Raw genomic sequence first — 23,825 nt, 5'->3', positions numbered from 1 at the left:
TTAGAAATGTCAATAATAAAATAAATTAAAAATCATATATTAAATTTAGTTTAAAATAACGACAAATTCTGATTTCACATTTGTAAGTAGTGGCTCTAAAAACCATTTTTAAAAATAATTTGATTTCATCAAAATTTAAAAATTTTAACGCCGTTATCGTTTGAAGGATAGTAAATAACGTCCTACAAATCATTATATGTGATATTTATTTATTTCATAAACCCACTACCATCTACTTATGGTTAAAAATGGGATATCTGGCCCATAGTGAACTGTTTCAAGTTAATTTTATAAATATAAGATTATTTCTGATTAGTTCGGCTCTATATGTTTTCGTAACAACAGATCACACGTTTTCCCTTGCAATTCAGTTCTGTCATTGTTAAGGCTAGGCGGGAGAGTATTTTTACTATCAATACAAATAAATGTGAGCACAACAAACTGAAAAGATAATAATGAAATTTAATTAAAGTCTTGAATTAATTATTCAAATAGAAAAATTAGCTAATTACTAATTATTAACTGGAGGAAAAAACAAGTGCCTATATAATATACCTATAATCTGTGTGGCTGTTCAGTTTTCATTTGCCACCGAAATGGTTTTCTTCACGGTCGTTTTTATTGTCCTATTCGTATGGGCATTACGAATTAATATCTCCACAAAATATCGTCGCAAACATACAGATCACATTCCCGGGCCCTATGTTGTTCCAATTTTGGGTTGTGTGACCAATGTAGCAACGGTTATGCCTTCAAGTGAGAAGTGAAGTAATTTAAAAAAAGCAACACAACAAAAATAGTTTTTGAGAATGAGAAATTCGGTAGAAAATTTCCATAAAAACATAATAAGAAAGAAATAATAATTTGGTTCATTTATTGCAGAATTATTTAAAAAAAAAATCCCACAAACGAGAAGCTTAATTGACTGAATCATTTCTTAAGAAAGCGAAATTAATCGATTTTAAGCTGCCTTTAATATTGTATGTCAATTTCGATTGGCTTCGTAGCCAATATTTAATTGGAATGTCACAGAATAATTCTGTCCTCATATGAATTGGAAGCCTATACTTTTAATGTCCTAGTACATAACAAAGTGACATGACAAACTCAGTTTAACCAATTATATATTAAAATGTTTTTCATTGGAATTTTTAGAGGCTATGGAAATAGCATGTGAATTTCAACGACTCTATGGAAATACAATGAAAGGCTGGATATTGGATCGTCTGTTTATAGTGACGTCAGATGTTGAATTGGTCGAGCAACTTCTCGCTCATCCCACCCAGATTGGTAAATCAAGTGTATATAACATTCTAAAACCATGGCTTAGAACTGGTCTCCTACTAAGCGATTCAAGGAAATGGCATGCCCGCCGTAAAATAATAAGACCCACATTCAGTTTTTCTATATTGGAACAGTTTTTAGAAGTTTTCGATAGACAATCTACGGTGTTGGTTAATTGTTTATTGGAGAAAGCCGATGGTGTGTCAGCTTTTGATATTTTGCCTTATATTTGTCCAGCCACCTTGGATATAATAACGGAATCAGCAATGGGTGTTAATGTCCATGCTCAGACAGATAAATCTATGCCATATACAATGGCTGTAAAAGAGTAAGTATTAAATAAAAGTTAAATGAAATTATATTATTCCTTTATCATATTTTTGGAGGGGCATATTAGGTCCCTCGAGAATTAGCACTGCAGAAAATTTTACAATTTGTCTGCTTATGTTTTTAAGGTTGACCGAATTGATAGTGTGGCGTTGTATACGAGGCTATCTGCACCATGAAACCATATTTTCAATTTTAAGTCCACTGAAGAAATTACGACAGACTAAACTCATCAAATTGATGCACAATTTTACAAGAAATGTTATCGAGGAACGACGAAAATTACTGGATATGCAATTAAAATCCGAAAAAAATACCGGACAAAATGATGATCCCGATGACATTGGTGAAAAGAAACATATGGCTCTGCTGGATGTCCTCTTGCTAGCAACAATTGATGGCCGACCATTGTCAATTGATGATATATGTGAGGAAGTGGACACATTTTTGTATGGGGGCCATGATACAATAACGACTTCTCTAAGTTTTACTCTGTATCTTGTCTCACGACATCCTGAAGTACAAAAAATGCTGCTATCTGAAATATATACAGTTTATGGAGAATCGAATATCGAGCCGTTTACAATGACCACATTAAATGAATTGAAATATATGGAATGTGTAATAAAGGAGTCATTGCGTCTATATCCACCAGTGCCACTAATTGGACGTGAAATTACCGAAGATTTCCCTTACAGTAGGTTGTCAAAGCTTACAGAGCTTTCAGATATTTCTTGAAATTTCTCACATCCTTCTTTGTTATTTACAGCTCACTCCAATTTGGGTAATGGCATTATCCCAGCTTCTACACAAGTCTTCATTTCAATTTACCATACAATGAGAGATCCTAAGACTTACGACAATTCTACAGAATTTATACCAGATAGACACACAGAATCGCCTGCCTCTAATCCATTTAGTTACATACCATTTAGTGCTGGTCCTCGAAATTGTATTGGCCAACGCTTTACAATGTTGGAAATGAAAATTGTTCTTTGTAAGGTTCTTCGTGAGTACGAGTTGTTGCCTATAGGTCAAGATATTAAACCTATGCTTGGGATGGTACTACGTTCGGAAACTGGTATGCAACTAGGAATAAAAAAACGTGTCTCTACTTAATAATGGTTGGATATAAAATGAATATATATTAAATAAATAAAGCAAAATCTACACAGTTGATTTATTATATTCTGCAGTTTTTATAGCTCGTTCTGCGAGGCCATACGATTTTTTTGCAGACATTCACTCCATAATGTGGACATATCCATATTGTGATGTTCTTAACCGCAGACTTAGAACCAAAATGTTAGTTGTTATGCACTTTACACTAATATTTAAAATAACATTTTGCACATAAATTCCCACTAACACCTTGTTTACTTGTTCTAAGATTAAATCAACCCTTTCGAATATTATAAAACTATGACGTAACAGAAAGCTTAATAAGCCCTTTTATTGGATTTGATATTTTCATTGAATAAGAACTGATAATGTTCTACACGATGTTAAATTAAACAAACAAGGAAATATTATTTTATATTTTCTGTCCACTGAATAAACAAAGACGAAATAAATATCAACAAATCATGCACAAATTTACGAAAACTATCATTGAGGAACGAGGGGATACTTTTAAATGAAGAAGCCGATTCCCATGACATTGGTGCTAGGAAACATATGGCTCCACTGGATATCCACTTGAGGACAATACTTGATGGTCGACCATTGTCAAATGATGATATACAAGAGGATGTGGATACATTTATGTTTGAGGGTCACGATACGACAACAACTGCACTTAGTTTTACCCTGTATCTAGGGTCACGGCATTCTGATCTACAGAAAAGGCGATCTGAAATATATATAGTTTTTGGAAAATCGAATATCGAGCCATTCACAATGGTCAAATTAAATCAATTGAATTGGAATGTGTTATAAAGGAGTCACTGAGGCCATACCCACCCGTGCCATTCATAGGCCGTGAAATTACCCAAAATTTTAATTTTTGTAAGCCTTTTATTCCTTCCTATTCCCTTTTTTATAATTACAGCTCACTCCCGTTTAGGTGATGGCTTTATTCCTGCCAAGACACAATTTGTTATTTCAATTTTCAATACGATGAGAGATCCTGAGTATTATAACAAAACATCTGATTTTATACCGGATCGACACGAAGTCTATACTTCGAGTAACCCATTCGATGGCGTATACCAATATTGAACTTCCCCACTATGGCAAAATGTTCAGTACGGCCGAATTATTCAAATACGCCGAGAAAAAATGTTAAACTTTATATTTGTGATATTCTCATTGAAATAATCATATTGTCTTTTAAATTCTCACCTCAGGTGGAGGGTACAATATTCGAACAAGTTGAATTTAATAACTTTTTTACTCGTTCTGAGATTAACCCCAAACCAATGGAACAGAGAGGGTTATAAACTCACTTATTGGATTTCGTTGATTGTTTTGAAATCCCGTTAAAGAGAGTGGATTCTTTGAAAGCGATAATGCAACAAACCGCATTCTCATTTCGTATATTACTCTCTATTTTTTGTTCTTGTTTTTTATTATTATTGAATGGAATTGAATATCGTTCTATGTGACATTAAGTCATTCTGTAGCTGACCAGTTTTCTCTTGCCTTTAAGATGGTACACTTCACGCTGGTTTTCATTTCGCTGTTATTGATACAATAACAAAATATGGTCGCCAGCTTACGGATCATATTCCTGGGCCGTTGTGTGTTCCAGTATTAGGCTGTGTGGGTGAAGCAACAACTCTAACACCGAAAAGTAAGATTTTTGTAAAACTGCACCTACAACAAAGTCATAAACACAATTGGACATATATTGATGCTTTGTATACAGGCACTTTTTAATTTTATTAATGAATTCGATATATATAAAAGTGAACATAAAAATGAATGAAGAAACAAATCTCGTATCTCTTAAGGTTACTTTTCCTATAAGATATTTTCTACTAATATTGGTATTAGATTTATTCTTGATAATTCATAATTTTTGTATTAATTGATTTTATTTGCATATCGTTTGCCGTTGCGAACTTTGAACAAATATTAAAATTATAATAATTGTATAGGTAGCCACTAATCAATTTGTGTATTTTTACCCGGTTTGAGATAATAATATTTAAATTAGTAATTAGCTATTGTATTATTGTACCATGGCTACTAAGACTGTAATCAAGCGGGGCGCTGTAATCAAGCGGGGCGCCGACAACAACAAAATGATTCTATTTTTTTTAATTTTAGAATTACTGGCAAAGTCGTTTGAAGCATACAATTTATATGGAGACACTATAAAAGGCTGGGTACTAGATCGTCTGTTTATATTCACATCAAATGCAGAATTGATTGAACAATTTTTAGTTCATTCCACACAAACGCGCAAATCAAATTTATATAATATCTTAAAACCATGGCTGGGAACAGGTTTGCTAATAAGCGACTCACAAAAATGGTATACCCGCCGTAAAATTATAACACCAACATTTCATTTTACAATATTGGAACAATTCTTAGAAATCTTCGATAGACAATCGACGGTTTTGATTAATTGCCTCTCGGAGAGAGCCAATGGTGTGACAAAATTTGATATAATGCCCTATATTTGTTCAGCTACCTTGGATATAATAATGGAATCAGCAATGGGTGTTAATGTCCATGCTCAGACGGACAAAACTATGCCATATAAGATTGCTGTGAGGGAGTAAGTTGTAATTGAAATAAAAACAGACGTTGACACCAGCAATATACCCTCAGCCTGTCATATATGTATAATACACCCTGTGATTATTATATATGAATATATATCTTCCTTATACCTAAGGCTGAGGGTATAAAACAATACTTTCATCTCCTTATCGGCCCTGCTCGACTACATCCGTTGTTTTCCTTTTTTTACATTTCTTTCAGAATAACAAATCTGATGATGTGGCGATTTATTCGTGCCCATCTAAACAAGGAATTAGTGTTTTCTATTTTGTGTCCACTGAAGAAACTACGACAAAATAAACTCATAAAAATCATGCACAAATTCACAAAAACTGTCATTGAGGAACGTCGCCGAGAATTGGAGATACAATTAAATTCAGAAGCCGAAAAAAATCATGATCCCCATGACATTGGTGCTAGAAAGCATATGGCTTTACTCGATGTTCTCTTGCAAGCTTCAATTGATGGTCGACCATTGTCAAATGATGACATCCAGGAGGAAGTCGATACATTTATGTTTGAGGGTCACGATACCACAACGACTGCCATTAGTTTCACTCTATATCTGGTGTCACGCCATTCTGAAGTACAGAAAAGGCTGCTATCTGAAATATATGCAGTTTTTGGAGAATTGAATATCGAGCCATTCACAATGTCCAAATTAAATGAATTGAAATATATGGAATGTGTAATAAAGGAGTCAATGAGGCTGTACCCACCAGTACCATTAATTGGGCGTGAAATCAGCGAAGATTTTCATTATAGTAAGCTGTTATGGATTAAAAACCAATCGAAAAATGTTCTTAAAATTCATTTCTCATCCGTTTTTCATGATTACAGCTCACTCTCGTTTTGGTGATGGCATTATTCCTGCCAATACACAGTTCGTTATTTCAATTTTCAATACAATGAGAGATCCTCGATATTATGAAAAACCATCTGATTTTATACCAGATCGACACGAAGACACGTCTTCTAGTAACCCATTTACCTATATTCCATTTAGTGCGGGGCAACGAAATTGTATTGGTCAACGCTTTGCAATGTTGGAAATGAAAGTTATACTTTGTAAAATCGTCAGGGAATATGAGCTGTTGCCATTCGGTGTAAATGTTGAACCCATACTTGGAATTGTTTTACGTTCGGAAACTGGTATGCAAATTGGTTTGAAGAAGAGAACATCAAAATAATGATGTACAACATGATAACGAAATTAATAAAACAAAGGGGATGCAAATATTGCTTAAAAATTATTATTTTATTCCATTCGTATAAGAAGTGGCTTTTGAGAATTATTGTCTTAAATTTCACGAACATTTGAACAATTTTTTTTAATTCCTAACACAATATTATTTAAACATCCATGCTTAAAACTCAGATATTAATGTTATTTAAAAGCCCACGTCTATAACTCTGATACCCCTTGAACAAATATTCGTTAAAATACTTTGGAAAGCATTCTTCCAAACTATACGATTATAACACAGATATATCTTTGAAAAAATATTTGTCAAAAATCCACGCTTTTTTTAACTGGGAAAATTCCTTAAAATTCACATAAACTCAGATTTAACTTGGAAAAATATTTATTAAAAATTAACATACATTTTCCTTCGAAAAAATGTATGCACTCTGTGAAAATATTCATTTCAAATCAAACGAAAAGTACATAGTTTTAACTTGGAAAAATTACACTGTGCAACACAAAAAATAATTACCGTGAAATTCCAACAGATTATGAAAGAGGGGCTAAAAAAAGAAGACACATGTATCGGCATTTTGAAAGTTTACGTCGGGAGGTAACCAAAAAAGGCGGGTCAATATTCCCCCTTTTCAAGAATTTTGATAATTTTCGAATTATGATTTCTTGAAATCCTTGCATTTTAGGTATATAGTGTGCTCGGCAATATTACTGATAAAATATCGAGGAATATTTTGGTGTGCAACTTTAACCCTCAACCGACTCATTAAAGAGGTCTTTTCGGTCCCCTTTTCCAGGAGTGATTGAAATCACATTAAAAACGGGGTTAAAGCTGCTCAAAATATTCTACAGAAATGTTCGCCATAAAGTTTTACTATAAGTCTCAGAATAGACTTAAACTCAAAAATCAGCCTAAACTTCAAAAATCTTAAAAAAACAAAAACTCATTTTGGGGTTAATATCGTACTTATTACTAGTTTTTACCCATTTTTCCCACAAGATGTCGATCTTAAAAAAAACAGCAACTCATTTTAGGGTTAATATCGTACTTATTACTAGTTTTTACCCATTTTTCCCACAAGATGTCGATTTAGAAGGATAGTATAAGGGACAAAAATAGTCTCCATCAATTTTTAGCATAAGTCACTGAACAAGTGAAATCTGTATTTATAAATAGTCATACATTTTGAACCAAAAATTCAAAATGTTCTTGTATTTTTTTCAAAGACATTTCCCAGTATTTTTTTCGACTGTGTACATTAAAGTAACATGAAACTTAATTCTAGGTATATAATGCCAATGAATAAAATATTCTACGTCAAAATCCACTTCAAGTCTCAGAATAAACTATATATTTATATTCAATAGTTTTAATGATATTCTTTCGATAAATTATTCATTAAAAATTCTTCCCAGACATTCCATTGAAAAAATATTCTTTAAAAATTCAAAATCATAACTGAGATATTTTTGAAAAAAATTTTCCTAAAAAATTCCTAAAAGACGTTTCTTTGAACTAAAAATTTCATTTGGAAATGTGTTTTTAAAAACGCTAGCATTGTCTCAGTTTGTCCTTGAAATTATCTAGTTATTGAAATTTTATAATATTTATAATATCCAATATTATAAAATATATGTATACATATATAATATTCAATATTCATTGATTATTTTAGTACCATATGATAAAATACACTTCTGTATATAACGAATCAATGGCAACCACCTATAACGTTAATTTGTAATACTGTATCGAGACCGATAGATGGCAGCACCGAGTTCATGTTTTTGTTAGCGTACTATTCCGGAAGATGGCAGTAAATTAAACAATTGAATTTCCAAGCAAAGAAGATACATTTTCTGTATGTTTACTACAACAATTTCAAAATCCTATTTTTTTAATGTATACTAGCTGGACCCGTGGCACTTCGCTGCCCCTTCCAAAGGCCAAAAAAGTAAATCCATAATATGGTAATTTTTACTATGAAATGTGTAACTGACATAGAATTTTTAAACGTATAGCATTATTGCTGTGAAAATAACATCCTTAAGGGTCCACGGTAATATATATACTGAATATTTTTCAAAAGAACATCCACTAATAATTCGCTTTAGCTTATTAACATGCAAATCAATGGATCCCGAATACACTCCAAGTCCGTATAAGAGCAGCGACATTAATAGAGCATTTGCCAGTATTAACTTTACACGTTGCGTTAAATATAAATTTGATACAAAAATTCTACGCAAAGTGTTGCAATCTTTCCCCGCTAAAACAGTTGCTGTACAACAATAATTTTGCGCTGATCTAGGAATATATTGAATGATGAGGGATTATGATTATTAGAACAAAATCCCAAAGCATTTGGTTTGAAAAAAATTACATGAAAATAATGCACAGAACGCAGTACATAAAACGACTTAGATGGATGTTTTTGTTATCAGTAATAGGATCAGCGAATAAAAATTAAAGGTATATCTAAATTTATTATATCCCAGTCTCCGACTTTTAACGTGCCTTCTAGATGATCAAACGATTTATAATTAAAATTCACAATATTCACTTCGGTGTTTTTAAGCCAAATAACATTTTTTCCAAAGTAAATATGTTTTCACAAACTGAAAATAAAACCAGTAAGGAAAGTAGTAAAGTCGGACGGGGCCGACTATATGATACCCTTCACCACTATGGGTATATTAAACAGGACTCTTAACATGAAATTGGATGAAATACAATATGTGATATTTATCTAAATGTGAATCTATCTAGATCTATCCATAAAGTATGTAAATCGACTTCAAACAAATATAAAAATATAAATAGGTCATCCGATGGGCTATGTCTGTACTTCTAGAAAACACAACTACTTTGATGTCAATCTGACTAACATGAGGAGTTTGATGCCCAATTTACTTGGAATTGGTGCACCATTTACATGAAATCGGACGAAACTATATGTGGGAGCTATATAGAAATCTGGACCGATTTTCTCGAAACTTGACAGACATCACTCTAGGCTTAATTCAGTACGATATGCTAAATTTCGTGCAAATCGAAAGATATATAGGGACTTTGGGGCACCATTTACATGAAATCGGACGAAACTATATATGGGAGCTCTATGTAAATCTGAACCGATTTTCTTGAAACTTGGCAGACATCACTCTAGGCTCAATTCAGTACGTTATGCCAAATTTCGTGCAAATCGAAGGATATATAGGGTCTTTGGTGCACCATTTACATGAAATCGAACGAAACTATATATGGGAGCTATATCTAAATCTGGACCGATTTTCACGAAACTTGGCAGACATCATTCTAGACTCAATTTAGTACGTTATGCCAAATTTCGTGCAAATCGCAAGATATATGTGGTGCACCATTTACATGAAATCGAACGAAACTATATATGGGAGCTATATCTAAATCTGGAACATTGACATGAAATTTAACGAATTTAAATATGTGAAATTTAACTATATCTAAACCGACTAACATCAATCCCTACACATGTCATTCTGCAACGTATGCTTAATTTTGTAAATCGATTTAAAGCAAACTTGACACACGCTATTTGGTATATTGGTCAGTTTAAAATTTAATCTCAATCAGACATCCATTGATTACATGGTGTAAATTTACCATGAACCGAATTCAAGGAAAGTTACCAGAGATTAATTTATATCGGACGAACATATATATGGAAGCTACATATAAATCTGAACGATTTTCACGAAACTTTGCTAGACTATTCTAGACTTAATTCGTGCAAATCGAATGATTTTCAGTGCACCATTTAAATAAAATCTGTCGAAAATATATATGGGAGCTGTATCTAAATCTGAACCGATTTTCACGAAACTTAGCATACATCATTCTTGACCTAATTTAGTAGGCTGTACCAAATTTCGTGCAAATCGAAAGATATATAGAGACTCTTTACATTAAATCGGTCAACAATATATATGGGAGCTATATCTAAATCTGAACCGATTTTTATGAAACTTAGCGCAATTATTCAAATTCAGTACGCTATGCCAAAATCTATCTAAATCTGAATCGTTTTTCACGAAACTTAGTACACATCATTCTACGCTATGCCACAATGCATGCAAATGGAATGAAATATAGCGATTTTGTTGTGCCAATTATAGAGGCTTTAGTGCACCATTTACATAAAATCGTACGAAAATATATATGGGAGCTATATCTAAATCTGAACCGATTTTCACGAAACTTTGCACACATTATTCTAGACTTAATTCAGTCCGCTTTGCCAAAATCGAATGATTTTCAGGGGTTTGGTGCACCATTTATCTAAAATCGGGCGAAACTATATATGGGAGCTATATCTAAATCTGTACCGATTTTCACGAAACATAGCATACAATATTCTTGACCTAATTCACTATTCTATACCAAATTTCGTGCAAATCGAAAGATATATAGGGACTATTTACATTAAATCGGACACAAATATATACAGTGGTGGTCACAGAATTAAAACATTTACTGTGCTAAACATTTTTTGATCGGCCCTCGATTCGTTTGAAGTATTTTTGAAAATTTTTTAATTCAGAACACTTCGATATACTGCACTTAAGAGATTTAGTGTGAAAATAGAAAATTTTTGCATGCAATTTTTCCATAAATAACGGTTTTTATGAAAACACATCGACTTTGAAGTGGCCATATAATTAAAACATTGTGTGGGATTTTTTACTTTACTGCATTTTTTGAAAATATTTTTAGAAAATCTCTTTAATTTAGTTAAATTTTGTGAACTAAGCACCGATAAAATCATTTACAGATAAAAATTGTTGAAAAAATCTGTAAAATCTATTAAAATTGCCAACAATTTGTACAGTACACCTTACGTTCAGAAAATCACCCTAATTATAGAAAATAAAGGTCCGAATGCACCAGAAATTGCTAGAATTAGTAGAAAACATTAAATAATTCTCAAATTAAAGAAATATTTGAAATAAAAACTCAAAAAATTGGAATTAACCTAAAGGAACGATTCAATTTCAATAGCCTTTACTGAAGAAGGCCGGAATATTTTTGCAGTATGTGAGAAAAAATCGATTGATATTGTTATTTATTATATCAAATCGACTGTTCGAGTAGTACAGAATATATTTTATCAAAAAATATATCTGTCAGAACATAACGAACAGAGATCAACGCCTAGGTTGACGAGTAAAAGTTTCTGGCACACAGCAGCATGTTTGATGGTCAACTCTTGACCCTTAAAATCTATTGAACATGACAATATTTTTCCAAAATAATATTTTTTGAATCGAATAACTTCCACTTAATCTATTTTAATATCAAGGAAGTAAAAATTTTACAGTTTGAAAAATATTTGAAGTCTTGTGTTGAACATGAAAAATGCTGCTGTATGCCAGAAACATTTACTCGTCAACCTAGGCGTTGATCTCTGTTCGTTCTGTTCTGACAGATATATTTTTTGATAAAATATATTCTGTACTATTCGAACAGTCGATTTGATATAATAAATACCAATATGAATCGATTTTTTCTCACATACTGCAAAAATATTCCGGCCTTCTTCAGTAAAGACTATTGAAATTGAATAGTTTCTTTAGGTTAATTCCATTTTTTTGAGTTTTTATTTCAAATATTTCTTTAATTTGAAAATTATTTATTGTTTTCTACTAATTCTAGCAATTTCTGGTGCATTCGGACCTTTATTTTCTATAATTAGGGTGATTTTCTGAACGTAAGGTGTACTGTACAAATTGTTGGCAATTTTGATAGATTTTACAGATTTTTTCAACAATTTTTTTCTGTAAATGATTTTATCGGTGCTGGGTTCACAAAATTTAACTAAATTAAAGAGATTTTCTAAAAATATTTTCAAAAAATGCAGTAAAGTAAAAAATCCCACACAATGTTTTAATTATATGGCCACTTCAAAGTCGATGTATTTTCATAAAAACCGTTATTTATGGAAAAATTGCATGCAAAAATTTTCTATTTTCACACTAAATCTCTTAAGTGCAGTAAATCGAAGTGTTCTGAAATAAAAAATTTTCAAAAATACTTCAAACGAATCGAGGGCTGATCAATATATGTTTACCACAGTAAATGTTTTAATTCTGTGACCACCACTGTATATATATATATATATATGTGGGAGCTATATCGAAATCTGAACCTATTTTCATGAAACTTAGCACAATCATTCTAGACTTAATTCAGTACGCTATGCCAAAATTCATGCAAATCGAATGATATATAGCGACTTTGGTGTACCAATTACCTAAAATCGGGCGGAACTATATATGGGAGCTATATCTAAATCTGAACCGATTTTCATGAAACTTAGCGCACATTATTCTTGACCTAATTTAGTAGGCTATACCAAAAAATTTCTTGCAAATCGAAAGATATATAGGGACCATTTCATGCACAAATCGACTCAGAAAGTTATTTTATGCTTATTCTCAAAAGGAACCATGGGTCTATCTCGATTTCTTTTGCCTGTTACAAACATATGCACAAAGTCATAATACCCTGAAACACAGTTTGGTGAAGGGTATAAAGAGGACAAATGTATGTACAGTACTAATTTGTGTATACAGTCCAAATTATTTAAATCGCTTCGTGCTCGAATTGTACGAACTCTGTCATCAGTATCATCTTTTTGATTCAGATACTTCCACCTTTATCATTTTCATAACAACAAATAGGGAATTGGCAACACCTACATAAAGGTGGTTTATGAACTTAGTAAACATCTGTGGTTTGTATATTTACTAACAGTTTGCTATAATTGTCAATTCCAATTCTTTGCTATAATGGCCAATTCTGATCTAAAAAGGGGGCAATTTGTATGGGGGCTACTGTTTCCCCTGCCCCCATCAAAAAATTAAGTACCCTATGTTACCACAAATGTACTCAAAAATCGACTGTGAAAATTTCATGAAAATCCGTTCAGTAGTTTAGGAGTCTATAGCTAACACTGATCAAACAAACAAACAGAAATTGATTTTTATATATATAGATATTTTAAAATCTTTGTTTAGCTTTGTTCAATACCTTCGACTTAAGCCTCATTGATTTGCTAAAAGGACACTTTTTCTGAATAGTTAACATATTTTCTCTTGTGGAGGATTCAGTCTGTCCGAATTTAACATCTTACTTCCCAAATACAGAAATACATTGGTAATTATACTAAGATACGTGTGATTGTCTTATCTCCACAAAAATTTAATATTATTTTGTTAAACGGATACACACATCCACACATATATAATTTGTATTTGTTATACTGCATCATCTCCTGCAACACATAACCTTGTTCTTTGCCACATTCATTAAAGTGTGAATGTCAAGGCAAAATGCAACAACCTTGCCATCCATCCTTCCGTTCTTCCGGTAGATTATTATGGCTGACAAAAATCAGCAGACTTTGCTCCAAACTGGATGCCAAGAATTTTTGCGGTATTTGTCAGCATAAACATCGTCGGCTTAAGGATTTTGCTGCCTTCGTTGCATGCATATTATTACGACATTATATTTCAACATATTTGTACAGAAAACTCATACTTATTAGGATAGCAAAGATGACGACGACGGCGACAAATGGAGAAGCCTTGCCAGATGGAGTTTGGACAAATATGACGCGACGACTATTTCATTGCATATATTGTTATTGGTGTAGGTGTTTATAAATATGAATGTAGCTTAAGTACGAGGTTGACAAATGAAACACTGGAATATCTGAGCTATCAACGTTGAATATTGAAATAATATTTTTTTAAAAGATTATTTTTATTTATTTTTTATTTTTATACCCCGCACAACTATGTTGTCAGGGTATTATAGCTTTGTGCAGACCCAAGAGTTTGTAACGCCGCGAAATATTGGTCCTAGACCCACCTTTAAGTAAACCGATTGTCACATCTCAACTAGCTGAGGCGATCTATACATGTGTGTCCGTCCGTCCGTCTGTCCATTATAATTTGTAAACACGATACAGGCCACATTTATGGACCTATCTTCACTAAATTTTGCATGGAGGATAGTTTCGGCCCAATGAAGACCCCTATTGCTGTTGGTAAAGATCGGTTAATAGTTAGGGGATGAAATGGACCAAATACTTAATTTTTGTCGGTTTTTCTGGGCGCTCCAGAGGCCCCAGTTATGGTCCAAACATCGTGAAATTTTACATGGAGATGAGGATCGTGCCAAAGAATAAGCATGTCTGTTTTGATAAAGATCGTGTGAAAAATTACACAATTTTTATTCTGGGGAGTATATACTTACTCCTGAAGGACATATACCCGAGAAGTTGATAGTATATCCAAGAGGAGTTGTTGACCTTCAAATTGATACCAAACTTATGGTTGCATATACTCTTTTTGGTAAAGATCCCTTAATATTTAGGGGATGAAATGAACCAAAAACTTAATTTTGACTGGTTTTCTGGTCGCTACAGAGGCCGCAATTATGGCTTGAACATCGCGAATTTTTGCATGGAGAAGGGGATAAGGCCAAAGAATAACCATGCTTATTTGATAAAGGTCGATCAATATTTAGCGGGTCAAATGGACCCTGACTTGTGTGAAAAATTTCAAACTTTTTATTCTATAGCATATATATTTACCCCTGAAGGACATGATCCCGAGAAGTTGATAGTATATCCAAGATGTCGGAGTTACACTTAAATATTTACAGGTCCTTACGTATTCAGATATTATTTAGTAATCCATTAACATTAGAGGCCAAAAATATAGCGCTTATCGCTTTAAAATTTTCCAAGAGGATCCAGTTATGGTCAAGGACAACGCCTATAATTTTCGGTGATGATCACATACAAAATTTGGGATGAAGTGGACCGAAAACTTTTTTGTGTGTGTGTGTGTTTTTTTTTTTGAGTCGATCTATAGGCCACAATTATAAGACGAACATCACAGCACAGACCACGGTGAAGGGAATATGGACAAGTAATTAGAAGGACTATACTGAATATTAGTGATATTCGGAAAATATGTCAGTATAAGGAAGAGGTTCTGTTGACCTCTAATTGGGCAAGAGGGTCCAACTATCACGAAATATTGCCCAGGTTCGGAAAACAAATCCGAAGAAAGTTAAGTTCCGTGGCAGTAGTGTAGGGTATCGTATGGTGGGCCCCGCCCGACTATACTGTTTAGTAACAAATGTGGATTTGAGACGAATATTTTTTAAAGTACATTTGAATCATAAGATCTTTGATGAATTTTTTGAATTCTGTATAGAATACATCCCAGTCTTCTATAAGGTATTTACTTTTCTATAGAGAACAAAATACTTATAGGTCTTTTATCATCTGTAAGCCCTTTGTATACAATTTTATACATATAGTCGTAGCACCACTAGATTTTCTTAGACGATAAAAAACATATATATATATATATATTCTATATGGCTTTTTTGGTGTTAAAATAAAGTGCATAGCAGTCTTTCGGGTAATCTATAATAATAATTTGTCTATAGCTTTCATGAATAATAAAAATTCTGTACATCCTCAAGCTTTGTATTAAATATGGAACATCTTCCATATTTAATACAAAGCTTCAGGACATCTTTAGACGATACAAAACATCTAGGTCTCCATGCAATGATGATTTCAATTGATTAAATACTACTTTTTCCATACGTATACTACGTCTGCCATTGATGGAAGACCAAAAATATATCATATCTGATATTTTATGCATAGAAATCCAATGAGGTTTTTTAAGGATAGGAGACCAATTAGTTCTTGTATAGATAAAAGAACAAATTTGGTCTTCTCCGTATTGATGTCTAAATAACTAAAAAACAACAACTCTTGCGTACAGATCTCAAAATATCTTTATTTTACATTTTACTTGCTGGTCAATTTAGAACAAGTTTTAATGTTAGCTGGGAATTGGGTGAAATACATTTCCAAATTGTTGACGGCATCCATGACACAGTCACTGGTATCACCTGGCACTTTTTTGATGCTCTTAATCATTTTGATGGCTCGCTTGACTTGTTTCTTCAACTTATTTACCTTGCGTACCATTTTCACGAAACACTTATGGGCGGTCTTCGCCTTGGAAATGACACCATGGGTTTCAACATCATCGCCGCTAGACTCCTCGACATCATTGCTATTGCCACAAATAGTTTCGTTAATGCCCAAAATTTCCTTGCAGGTCTGGATAATGTCATTGCAGGCATCAATTAGATTTTGAACCTTTTTGGAGACTTCACCACCACAAGCACGAACACTGTCGACAAAGTTTTGGGCAGCCGTTTGAATGGCCAATACCTCCTTGATGGTACAATTCAAACCCTTGACATAACGTAAAGCTTTCTTGATAACGAAGTACATGCCGGTGAAGGCACCGTTTGGTTCAATTTCGGCAATTTCTTCAGCTAAATCCTGGGATATAAGTTCCATATCTTCCATCAATTCATTTTGAAGGAAAATATCACCGGTGGCATTGGCCTGAAAAACGATTGGGAAGTAAGAAAAGTTTTGCTAATTTCGTTGGGTTGCAGGAAACTCACCGAAACTGCAACAAGGCAGAAAGCGGCAATGACAGCGAATACAGTAAATTTCATTGTTGTTGTAACACCGAACGTTGATTAAATGCACGGATTAACTGACACTGCAATAAATGAACTCGACAACTTTTATAGTCCCCTATCCTATGGTCAAGCGATTATCTAGGTGTCTAGCAACTAAATGACGACAATCTTAAGCACACAAATTTGCGCTATCTTAACATTCTCGAACATATTCCGTCAATTTATTTTTAATGAATGACATTAAGTACAATAATTAGATGATAGATATTAATCATCGATCGAACGAACACTTAACTTCATCTATTATCTGAAATTGTCATTGGTTTGATAAGACAAACCAAAGAATTGTACGCTCCTACTGCAGCCTAAGAAAGGTCTTGTTAAATACCGGTACAAGTGGAATGTGAAGCACAATTGACACCTGCGGTATATATTTTTAAATATTGTTATTCTAGAAAATCAAAGTGTACATTTATACACTGATAAGACATTTGATTTGTGAAACACCAATGGAGACGTCCAGACCAATAACGGTTTCAAAACATAGAATATTTATTTGTCGGGATGAGTCACGATATGGATAGAATGGCATTAGGATCTCCAAAAGATTTAATAACAAACAGGTCATCTGTTATTAATGGAAAGTACCAAAGTCGGACGGGACGGATATAAGAGCACAAGAGTTTACTCAGACGTCATTCTATACTTAAATCTGTAAATTTGCATTTCAATCGGACATAGAGTCTTTATTGTATTATTAACATGAAATCTGCTAATTGGGATCTGCATCTAAATACCATCATATTCCAAAAATGGGAAAAATCGGATCAGATTTAGATATAGCTCCCATATATATTTTCGCCCGATTTAAGGTAAATTGTGCACTAAAGTCCCTATATATCTTGCGATTTGCACAGCGTACTGAATTATGCCTAGAATGATGTGTGCTAAGTTTCGTGAAACATATATATTCTTCCGACTTAAGGTAAATGGTGTGCCAAAGTCCCGTTCGATATACCGTTCGATTTGCACGAAATTTGACATAGCGTACTGACTTAAGTCTAGAATGTTGTGTGTTAATTTTCCTGAAAATGCAGATTTAGATATATCTGCCACATATATATTTTCCTCCGATTTTAGGTAAATGGTGCCCCAAACATCTCCGATTGACACGAAATTTTGCTCAACGTATTCAATTGAGACTAGATTGATTGCGCTTTTTTTGTAATGGGTGCAGATGCAGACATAGCTTCCACATATATTTCGAACGGGTGTCTGAATGATATTATCGAATAGTGTGTATCAAGTGTGCTATAAATCGATTTACCCAAATTTGTCCCATTGAAATTTAGCATAGGTTGCAGAAAAGCATGTATATGGATTGATGTTACACAGAAAAAAAATTGTAACCATTTGATAAAAAAATGCAAAAATCCAATTAAAATTTGATTGATTTTTCGCCGATAAAAATAATGTTCATATTTACAATCGCCGATAAAAAAAATTGTAATCCCATTCGAAAATATTTTGATAAAGCTATGAGAATTGCTAAAAATTTTGTTGAATTTTATTTTGTTAATCGATAAAATATTTTTCATATTGACAATCTTGTTTATCAAATTATTATTATTATTTCAAATTAAATTTCTTGTAGTACGATACAAAACCTTTTAAACAGCAATTGCCGATTTTTACCCTTATTATTACAGCTCTCCCACAAAAATACCTCCAAATTTTCAGTATTTTAACGGCTTTAAACTAAATGTGTAGCTCTATACCGAATAAAAACTTATATTTGTTATCCATCTTTTAAAATCTATTCAACAAAGTACTTTGTAATAACGTAATAAAAAATAATATGGCATATTACAAAAAAATTATTAAAAATTGTCAAAACAAATTTAATAATTTTTTTGGGCAAACTCGTTTGTTGATGGTTTTTTTGTGAATTGTTGGTGTTTGATAAACATTTCCGACTACGTTTGAAATATGTTATCGACATCTTTTTGTCGAACGCTGAATCAAAACGCTTTTAATCAAAAATTTCGGGGTGGCTTTTTTTTCTGTGTAAATACTACTTTTTCCATAGGTATACTACGTCTGCCATTGATGGATGACCAAAAATATATTATATCTGGTATTTTATGCATAGAAACCTAATGAGGGTTTTTTAAGGATAGGGGACCAATTAGTTCTTGTATAGATAAAATAACCAATTTGGTCTTCTCCGTATTGATGTCTAAATAACTAAAAAACAACAACCCTTGCGTACAGATCTCAAAATATCTTTATTTTACAATTTACTTGCTGGTCAATTTGGAACAAGTTTTAATGTTAGCTGGGAATTGTGTGAAATACATTTCCAAATTGTTGACGGCATCCATGACACAGTCACTGGTATCACCTGGCACTTTCTTGATGCTCTTAATCATTTTGATAGCCCGCTTAACTTGTTTCTTCAACTTATTTACCTTGCGTACCATTTTCACAAAACACTTATGGGCGGTCTTCGCCTTGGAAATGACACCATGGCTTTCAACATCATCGCCGCTAGACTCCTCGACATCATTGCTATTGCCACAAATAGTTTCGTTAATGCCCAAAATTTCCTTGCAGGTCTGGATAATGTCATTGCAGGCATCAATTAGATTTTGAACCTTTTTGGAGACTTCACCACCACAAGCACGAACACTGTCGACAAAGTTTTGGGCAGCCGTTTGAATGGCCAATACCTCCTTGATGGTACAATTCAAACCCTTGACATAACGTAAAGCTTTCTTGATAACAAAGTACATGCCGGTGAAGGCACCGTTTGGTTCAATTTCGGCAATTTCTTCAGCTAAATCCTGGGATATAAGTTCCATATCTTCCATTAACTCATTTTGAAGGAAAATATCCCCGGTAGCATTGGCCTGAAAAACGATTGGGAAGTAAGAAAAATTTTGCTAATTTGCTTGGGCCGCAGGAAACTCACCGAAACTGCAACAAGGCAGAAGGCGGCAATGACAGCGAATACAGTAAATTTCATTGTTGTTGTAACACCGAACGTTGATTAAATGCACGGATTAACTGACACTGCAATAAATGAACTCGACAACTTTTATAGTCCCCTATCCTATGGTCAAGCGATTATCTATGTTTCTAGGAACTAACTGAGGACAATCTTAAGCACACAAATTTGCGCTATCTTAACATTCTCGAACATATTTCGTCAATTTATTTTTAATGAATGACATTAAGTACAATAATTAGATGATAGATATTAATCATCGAGCGAACGAACACTTAACTCCATCTATTATCTGAAATTGTCATTGGTTTGATAAGACAAACCAAAGAATTGTACGCTCCTACTGCAGGCTAAGAAAGGTCTTGTTAAATATCTGTACAAAAAATCACTAAATAAAATCAAGTGGAATTTGGAGCACAATTGACACCTGCGGTGTATATTTTTAAATATTGTTATTCTAGAAAATCAAAGTGTACATTTGTACTCTGATAAGATATTTGATTAGTGAAACACCAATGGAGACGTCCAGTAGTCGAAGACCAATAACGGTTTCAAAACATAGAATGTTTATTTGTCAGGATGAGTCACGATATGGATAGAATGGCATTAGGATCTCCAAAAGATTTAATAACAACCAGATCATCTGTTATTAATGGAAAGTACCAAAGTCGGACGGGACGGATATAAGAGCACAAGAGTTTACTCAGACGTCATTCTATACTTTAATCTGTAAATTTGCATTTCAATCGGACATAGAGTCTTTATTGCATTATTAATATGAAATCTGCTAATTGGGATCTGCAACTAAATATCATCACATTCCAAAAATGTCCTCCTATACTCAATTATAAGCTATATTTTGGTTTAATCGGACAGACGTAGAATCGTTGGTGTAGAATTTACATAAAACTGAACGATAATAAAGGGACTGGAATTTGAAATCTGGCAAACTAAGTTGTTAAACCATTTTTATACCCTTCACCACACTGTGGTACAGGGTATTATGTCTTTGTGCATGTGTTTGTAACAGGCAAAAGGAAACGAGATAGACACACTTTCTAAGCCGATTTATGGACATGCATCCGTTCGTCCGTCTGTCCATGTTAAATTGTGAACAAAGTACATGTCACACTTATTATTCGAATTGGATGAAAATTGGCACAGCTCATTCATTTGGCCCAAGGACGAACCCTATTGAAATTGAGAAAAATCTGATATGATTTAGATATAGCTCCCATATATATTTTCGTCCGATTTAAGGTAAATGGTGTACTAATGTCACTAAATATCTTTCGATTTGCATGAAATTTGGTACAGCGTACTAAATTAAGCCTGGAATGATGTGTGCTAAGTTTCATGAAAATCGGTTCAGATTTAGATATAGCTCCCATATATATTTTCGTCCGATTTAATGTTTCGATTTACACGAAATTAGGCACAGCGTACTGAATTGAGCCTAGAATGATGTGTGCTAAGTTTCCTGAAAATCGGTTCATATTTAGATATAGCTCTCATATATATTTTCGTCCGATATAAGGTAAATGGTGCACTAAAGTCCCTATATATCTTGCGATTTGCACAGTGTACTGAATTAAGCCTAGAATGATGCGTGCGAAGTTTCGTGAAAATCGGTTCAGATCTAGATATAGTTCCCATATACATTTGCGTCCGATATAATGTAAATGGTGCACCCAAGACCATATATATTCATCGATTTGCACGAAATTTGGCACAGCGTTCTGAATTGGGTCTGGAGTCATGTCTGCCAAATTTCGTGGAAATCGGTTCAGATTTGGATATAGCTCACATACATATTCTCGTCCGATTTTGTGTAGAAGGTGTACCAAAGCCTCTAAATTTCTTTCGATTTGCATGAAATTTGTATAGCGTACTAAATTAAGCCTAGAATGATGTGTGCGAAGTTTCGTGAAAATCGGTTCAAATTTAGATATAGCTCCAATATATATTATTCCGATTTAAGGTAAATGGTGTGCCAAAGTCCCTATATACCGTTCGATTTGCACGAAGTTTGTCATAGCGTACTCACTTAAGTCTAGAACGATGTGTGTTAATTTTCCTGAAAAGCTGATTTAGATATATATTTTTTCACATATATATTTTCGTCCGATTTTAGGTAAATGGTGCACCAAATTCCTCCGATTGACGAAATTTTGCTCAACGTATTCAATTGAGACCAGATTGATTGCACTTTTTTTGTAATGGGTGCAGATGCACACATAGCTTCCATATATATTTCGAACGGCTGTCTGATTGATATTATCGAATAGTGTGTATCAAGTGTGCTAGACGATACAAAACATCTAGGTCTCCATGCAATGATGATATCAACTGATTAAATACTGCTTTTTCCATAGGTATACTACGTCTGCCATTGATGGAAGACCAAAAATATATTATATCTGGTATTTTATGCATAGAAACCCAATGAGGTTTTTTAAGGACAGGGGACCAATTAGGTCTTGTATAGATAAAAAAACCAATTTGGTCTTCTCCGTATTGATGTGTAAGTAACTAAAAAACAACAACTCTTACGTACAGATTTCAAAATTTCTTTATTTTACAATTTACTTGCCGGTCAATTCGGAACAAAACACAACCCTTGGGTGCAGATGCAGACATAGCTTACATATATATTTCGAACGGGTGTCTGATTGATATTATCGAATAGTGTGTATCAAGTGTGCTATAAATCGATTTAGCCAAATTTGTCCCATTGAAATTTAGCATAGGTTGCAGAAAAGCATGTATATGGATTAATATTAGTCGGTTCATTTATTGATAAAGATCAAATCAAAACAATTGTCTTTAATGGAATTAAAAAAAAGAGCTCCGAGGACGGCATTCACTTTGTAACCGTTCAGCGTTGCGGCTACTGCATCTGTATGAATGTCATTCAGACCTGCACGATAGGCAACTTGATCTAGAGGCTCCCTTTTGTATCGTTGGTCCTCTCTCTCTCTAGATCATGGTGCGATCCTTCCTCAGAACGTTGTAACCATCAGAACGTTGTAACCATTCATTGAGTTTGGTTTCCTGCACCGCCGCGACCAAAATATTCTTCCGATTCATGAAATCCACTATCTCATCTATTTTTGTCTGCACTGTCAGGGGTGAGAACAGCAACGTGCGGTGTTAAGTGCTGCATACTTGGTTTCTGTTGAAGAGACTGCGGTCGAGTTCAGTACTCCGACGAAGAAGACGACGACGTAGACGAAGCATCGCTGGGGATTGCGCTGTCGCAGCACGATGCAACGTAATCCCTATCGCTGTAATTTTGCAATCGGGCCAACCCGGAACAATTTTTGAAGTGCACCCACTCCCTGCACCCATTACATCTCATCAACACTGACCTGTGGTGAATGATGTTCTGGCAAACGAACTGAACCACGGTCAGGGGTTTTGTTCGATTCGGGATATGTTGCTCCCAAAACAGAAAAACAATACAAACATAATTTGGTAGGGAGATTTGAGTTCAATATACTAAAGTACAGTCAATTAAATGCCAGCAATTCCCACAATACTGGATATTTGGGGGTAACGTAATGTGGGGGATATTCCAGAACGTGGACCGATGTATCACATTTCCTATACCAAACGTCATAAGAGTAATAGCAATGTATGTGCAAAACTCCAAACCTTTATCTTAAAAAATACAAGCTCTAGCGTGATTT

At 33.7% G+C, this 23,825-nt stretch overlaps 4 protein-coding genes across 4 annotated transcripts; 2 read left to right on the top strand and 2 right to left on the bottom strand.

The window, feature by feature from the left end:
- Positions 1–596: 596 nt before the first annotated feature.
- Positions 597–2,730, top strand: LOC133333868 (cytochrome P450 4d8-like). Its single transcript, XM_061542215.1, has 4 exons — positions 597–756; positions 1,156–1,612; positions 1,740–2,308; positions 2,381–2,730. Exons 1-4 carry the CDS (start codon positions 597–599, stop codon positions 2,728–2,730), a joined length of 1,536 nt encoding a protein of 511 aa, XP_061398199.1.
- Positions 2,731–4,121: 1,391 nt separating this feature from the next.
- On the top strand, positions 4,122–6,536 carry LOC133333777 (cytochrome P450 4d8-like). The gene is made up of 5 exons (XM_061542102.1): positions 4,122–4,146; positions 4,262–4,405; positions 4,885–5,341; positions 5,548–6,110; positions 6,187–6,536. The coding sequence occupies exons 1-5, from the start codon at positions 4,122–4,124 to the stop codon at positions 6,534–6,536; spliced, it is 1,539 nt and encodes a 512-aa protein (XP_061398086.1).
- A 9,892-nt stretch (positions 6,537–16,428) lies between these two features.
- LOC133333672 (uncharacterized) lies at positions 16,429–17,156 on the bottom strand. Its single transcript, XM_061541995.1, has 2 exons — positions 17,103–17,156; positions 16,429–17,040 (listed from the first exon to the last, which is right to left on the bottom strand). The coding sequence occupies exons 1-2, from the start codon at positions 17,154–17,156 to the stop codon at positions 16,429–16,431; spliced, it is 666 nt and encodes a 221-aa protein (XP_061397979.1).
- Positions 17,157–19,423: 2,267 nt separating this feature from the next.
- Positions 19,424–20,151, bottom strand: LOC133333561 (uncharacterized). The gene is made up of 2 exons (XM_061541903.1): positions 20,098–20,151; positions 19,424–20,035 (listed from the first exon to the last, which is right to left on the bottom strand). Exons 1-2 carry the CDS (start codon positions 20,149–20,151, stop codon positions 19,424–19,426), a joined length of 666 nt encoding a protein of 221 aa, XP_061397887.1.
- Between the last annotated feature and the right edge of the window lie 3,674 nt (positions 20,152–23,825).

The sequence above is a fragment of the Musca vetustissima genome, unplaced genomic scaffold (assembly GCF_032173495.1).
Source record: "Musca vetustissima isolate MV318-11 ecotype Yass unplaced genomic scaffold, APGP_CSIRO_Mvet_v1 utg586, whole genome shotgun sequence".
In the NCBI taxonomy this organism is placed as follows: Eukaryota; Metazoa; Arthropoda; class Insecta; order Diptera; family Muscidae; genus Musca; species Musca vetustissima.
The sequence above is the reverse complement of the archived record's forward strand: the minus strand, read 5'-3'. Positions and strand labels throughout refer to the sequence as shown.

Coding starts and splice junctions, on each gene's coding strand:
- LOC133333868 (XM_061542215.1), top strand. CDS start 597: ATGGTTTTCTTCACGGTCGTTTTTATTGTCCTATTCGTATGGGCATTA. Junction 757..1,155: donor AGCAACGGTTATGCCTTCAA/GTGAGAAGTGAA, acceptor TGGAATTTTTAG/AGGCTATGGAAATAGCATGT. Junction 1,613..1,739: donor TATACAATGGCTGTAAAAGA/GTAAGTATTAAA, acceptor TATGTTTTTAAG/GTTGACCGAATTGATAGTGT.
- LOC133333777 (XM_061542102.1), top strand. CDS start 4,122: ATGCAACAAACCGCATTCTCATTTC. Junction 4,147..4,261: donor ACAAACCGCATTCTCATTTC/GTATATTACTCT, acceptor CTTGCCTTTAAG/ATGGTACACTTCACGCTGGT. Junction 4,406..4,884: donor AACAACTCTAACACCGAAAA/GTAAGATTTTTG, acceptor TTTTAATTTTAG/AATTACTGGCAAAGTCGTTT.
- LOC133333672 (XM_061541995.1), bottom strand. CDS start 17,156: ATGAAATTTACTGTATTCGCTGTCATTGCCGCTTTCTGCCTTGTTGCA. Junction 17,041..17,102: donor TCTGCCTTGTTGCAGTTTCG/GTGAGTTTCCTG, acceptor ATCGTTTTTCAG/GCCAATGCCACCGGTGATAT.
- LOC133333561 (XM_061541903.1), bottom strand. CDS start 20,151: ATGAAATTTACTGTATTCGCTGTCATTGCCGCCTTCTGCCTTGTTGCA. Junction 20,036..20,097: donor TCTGCCTTGTTGCAGTTTCG/GTGAGTTTCCTG, acceptor ATCGTTTTTCAG/GCCAATGCTACCGGGGATAT.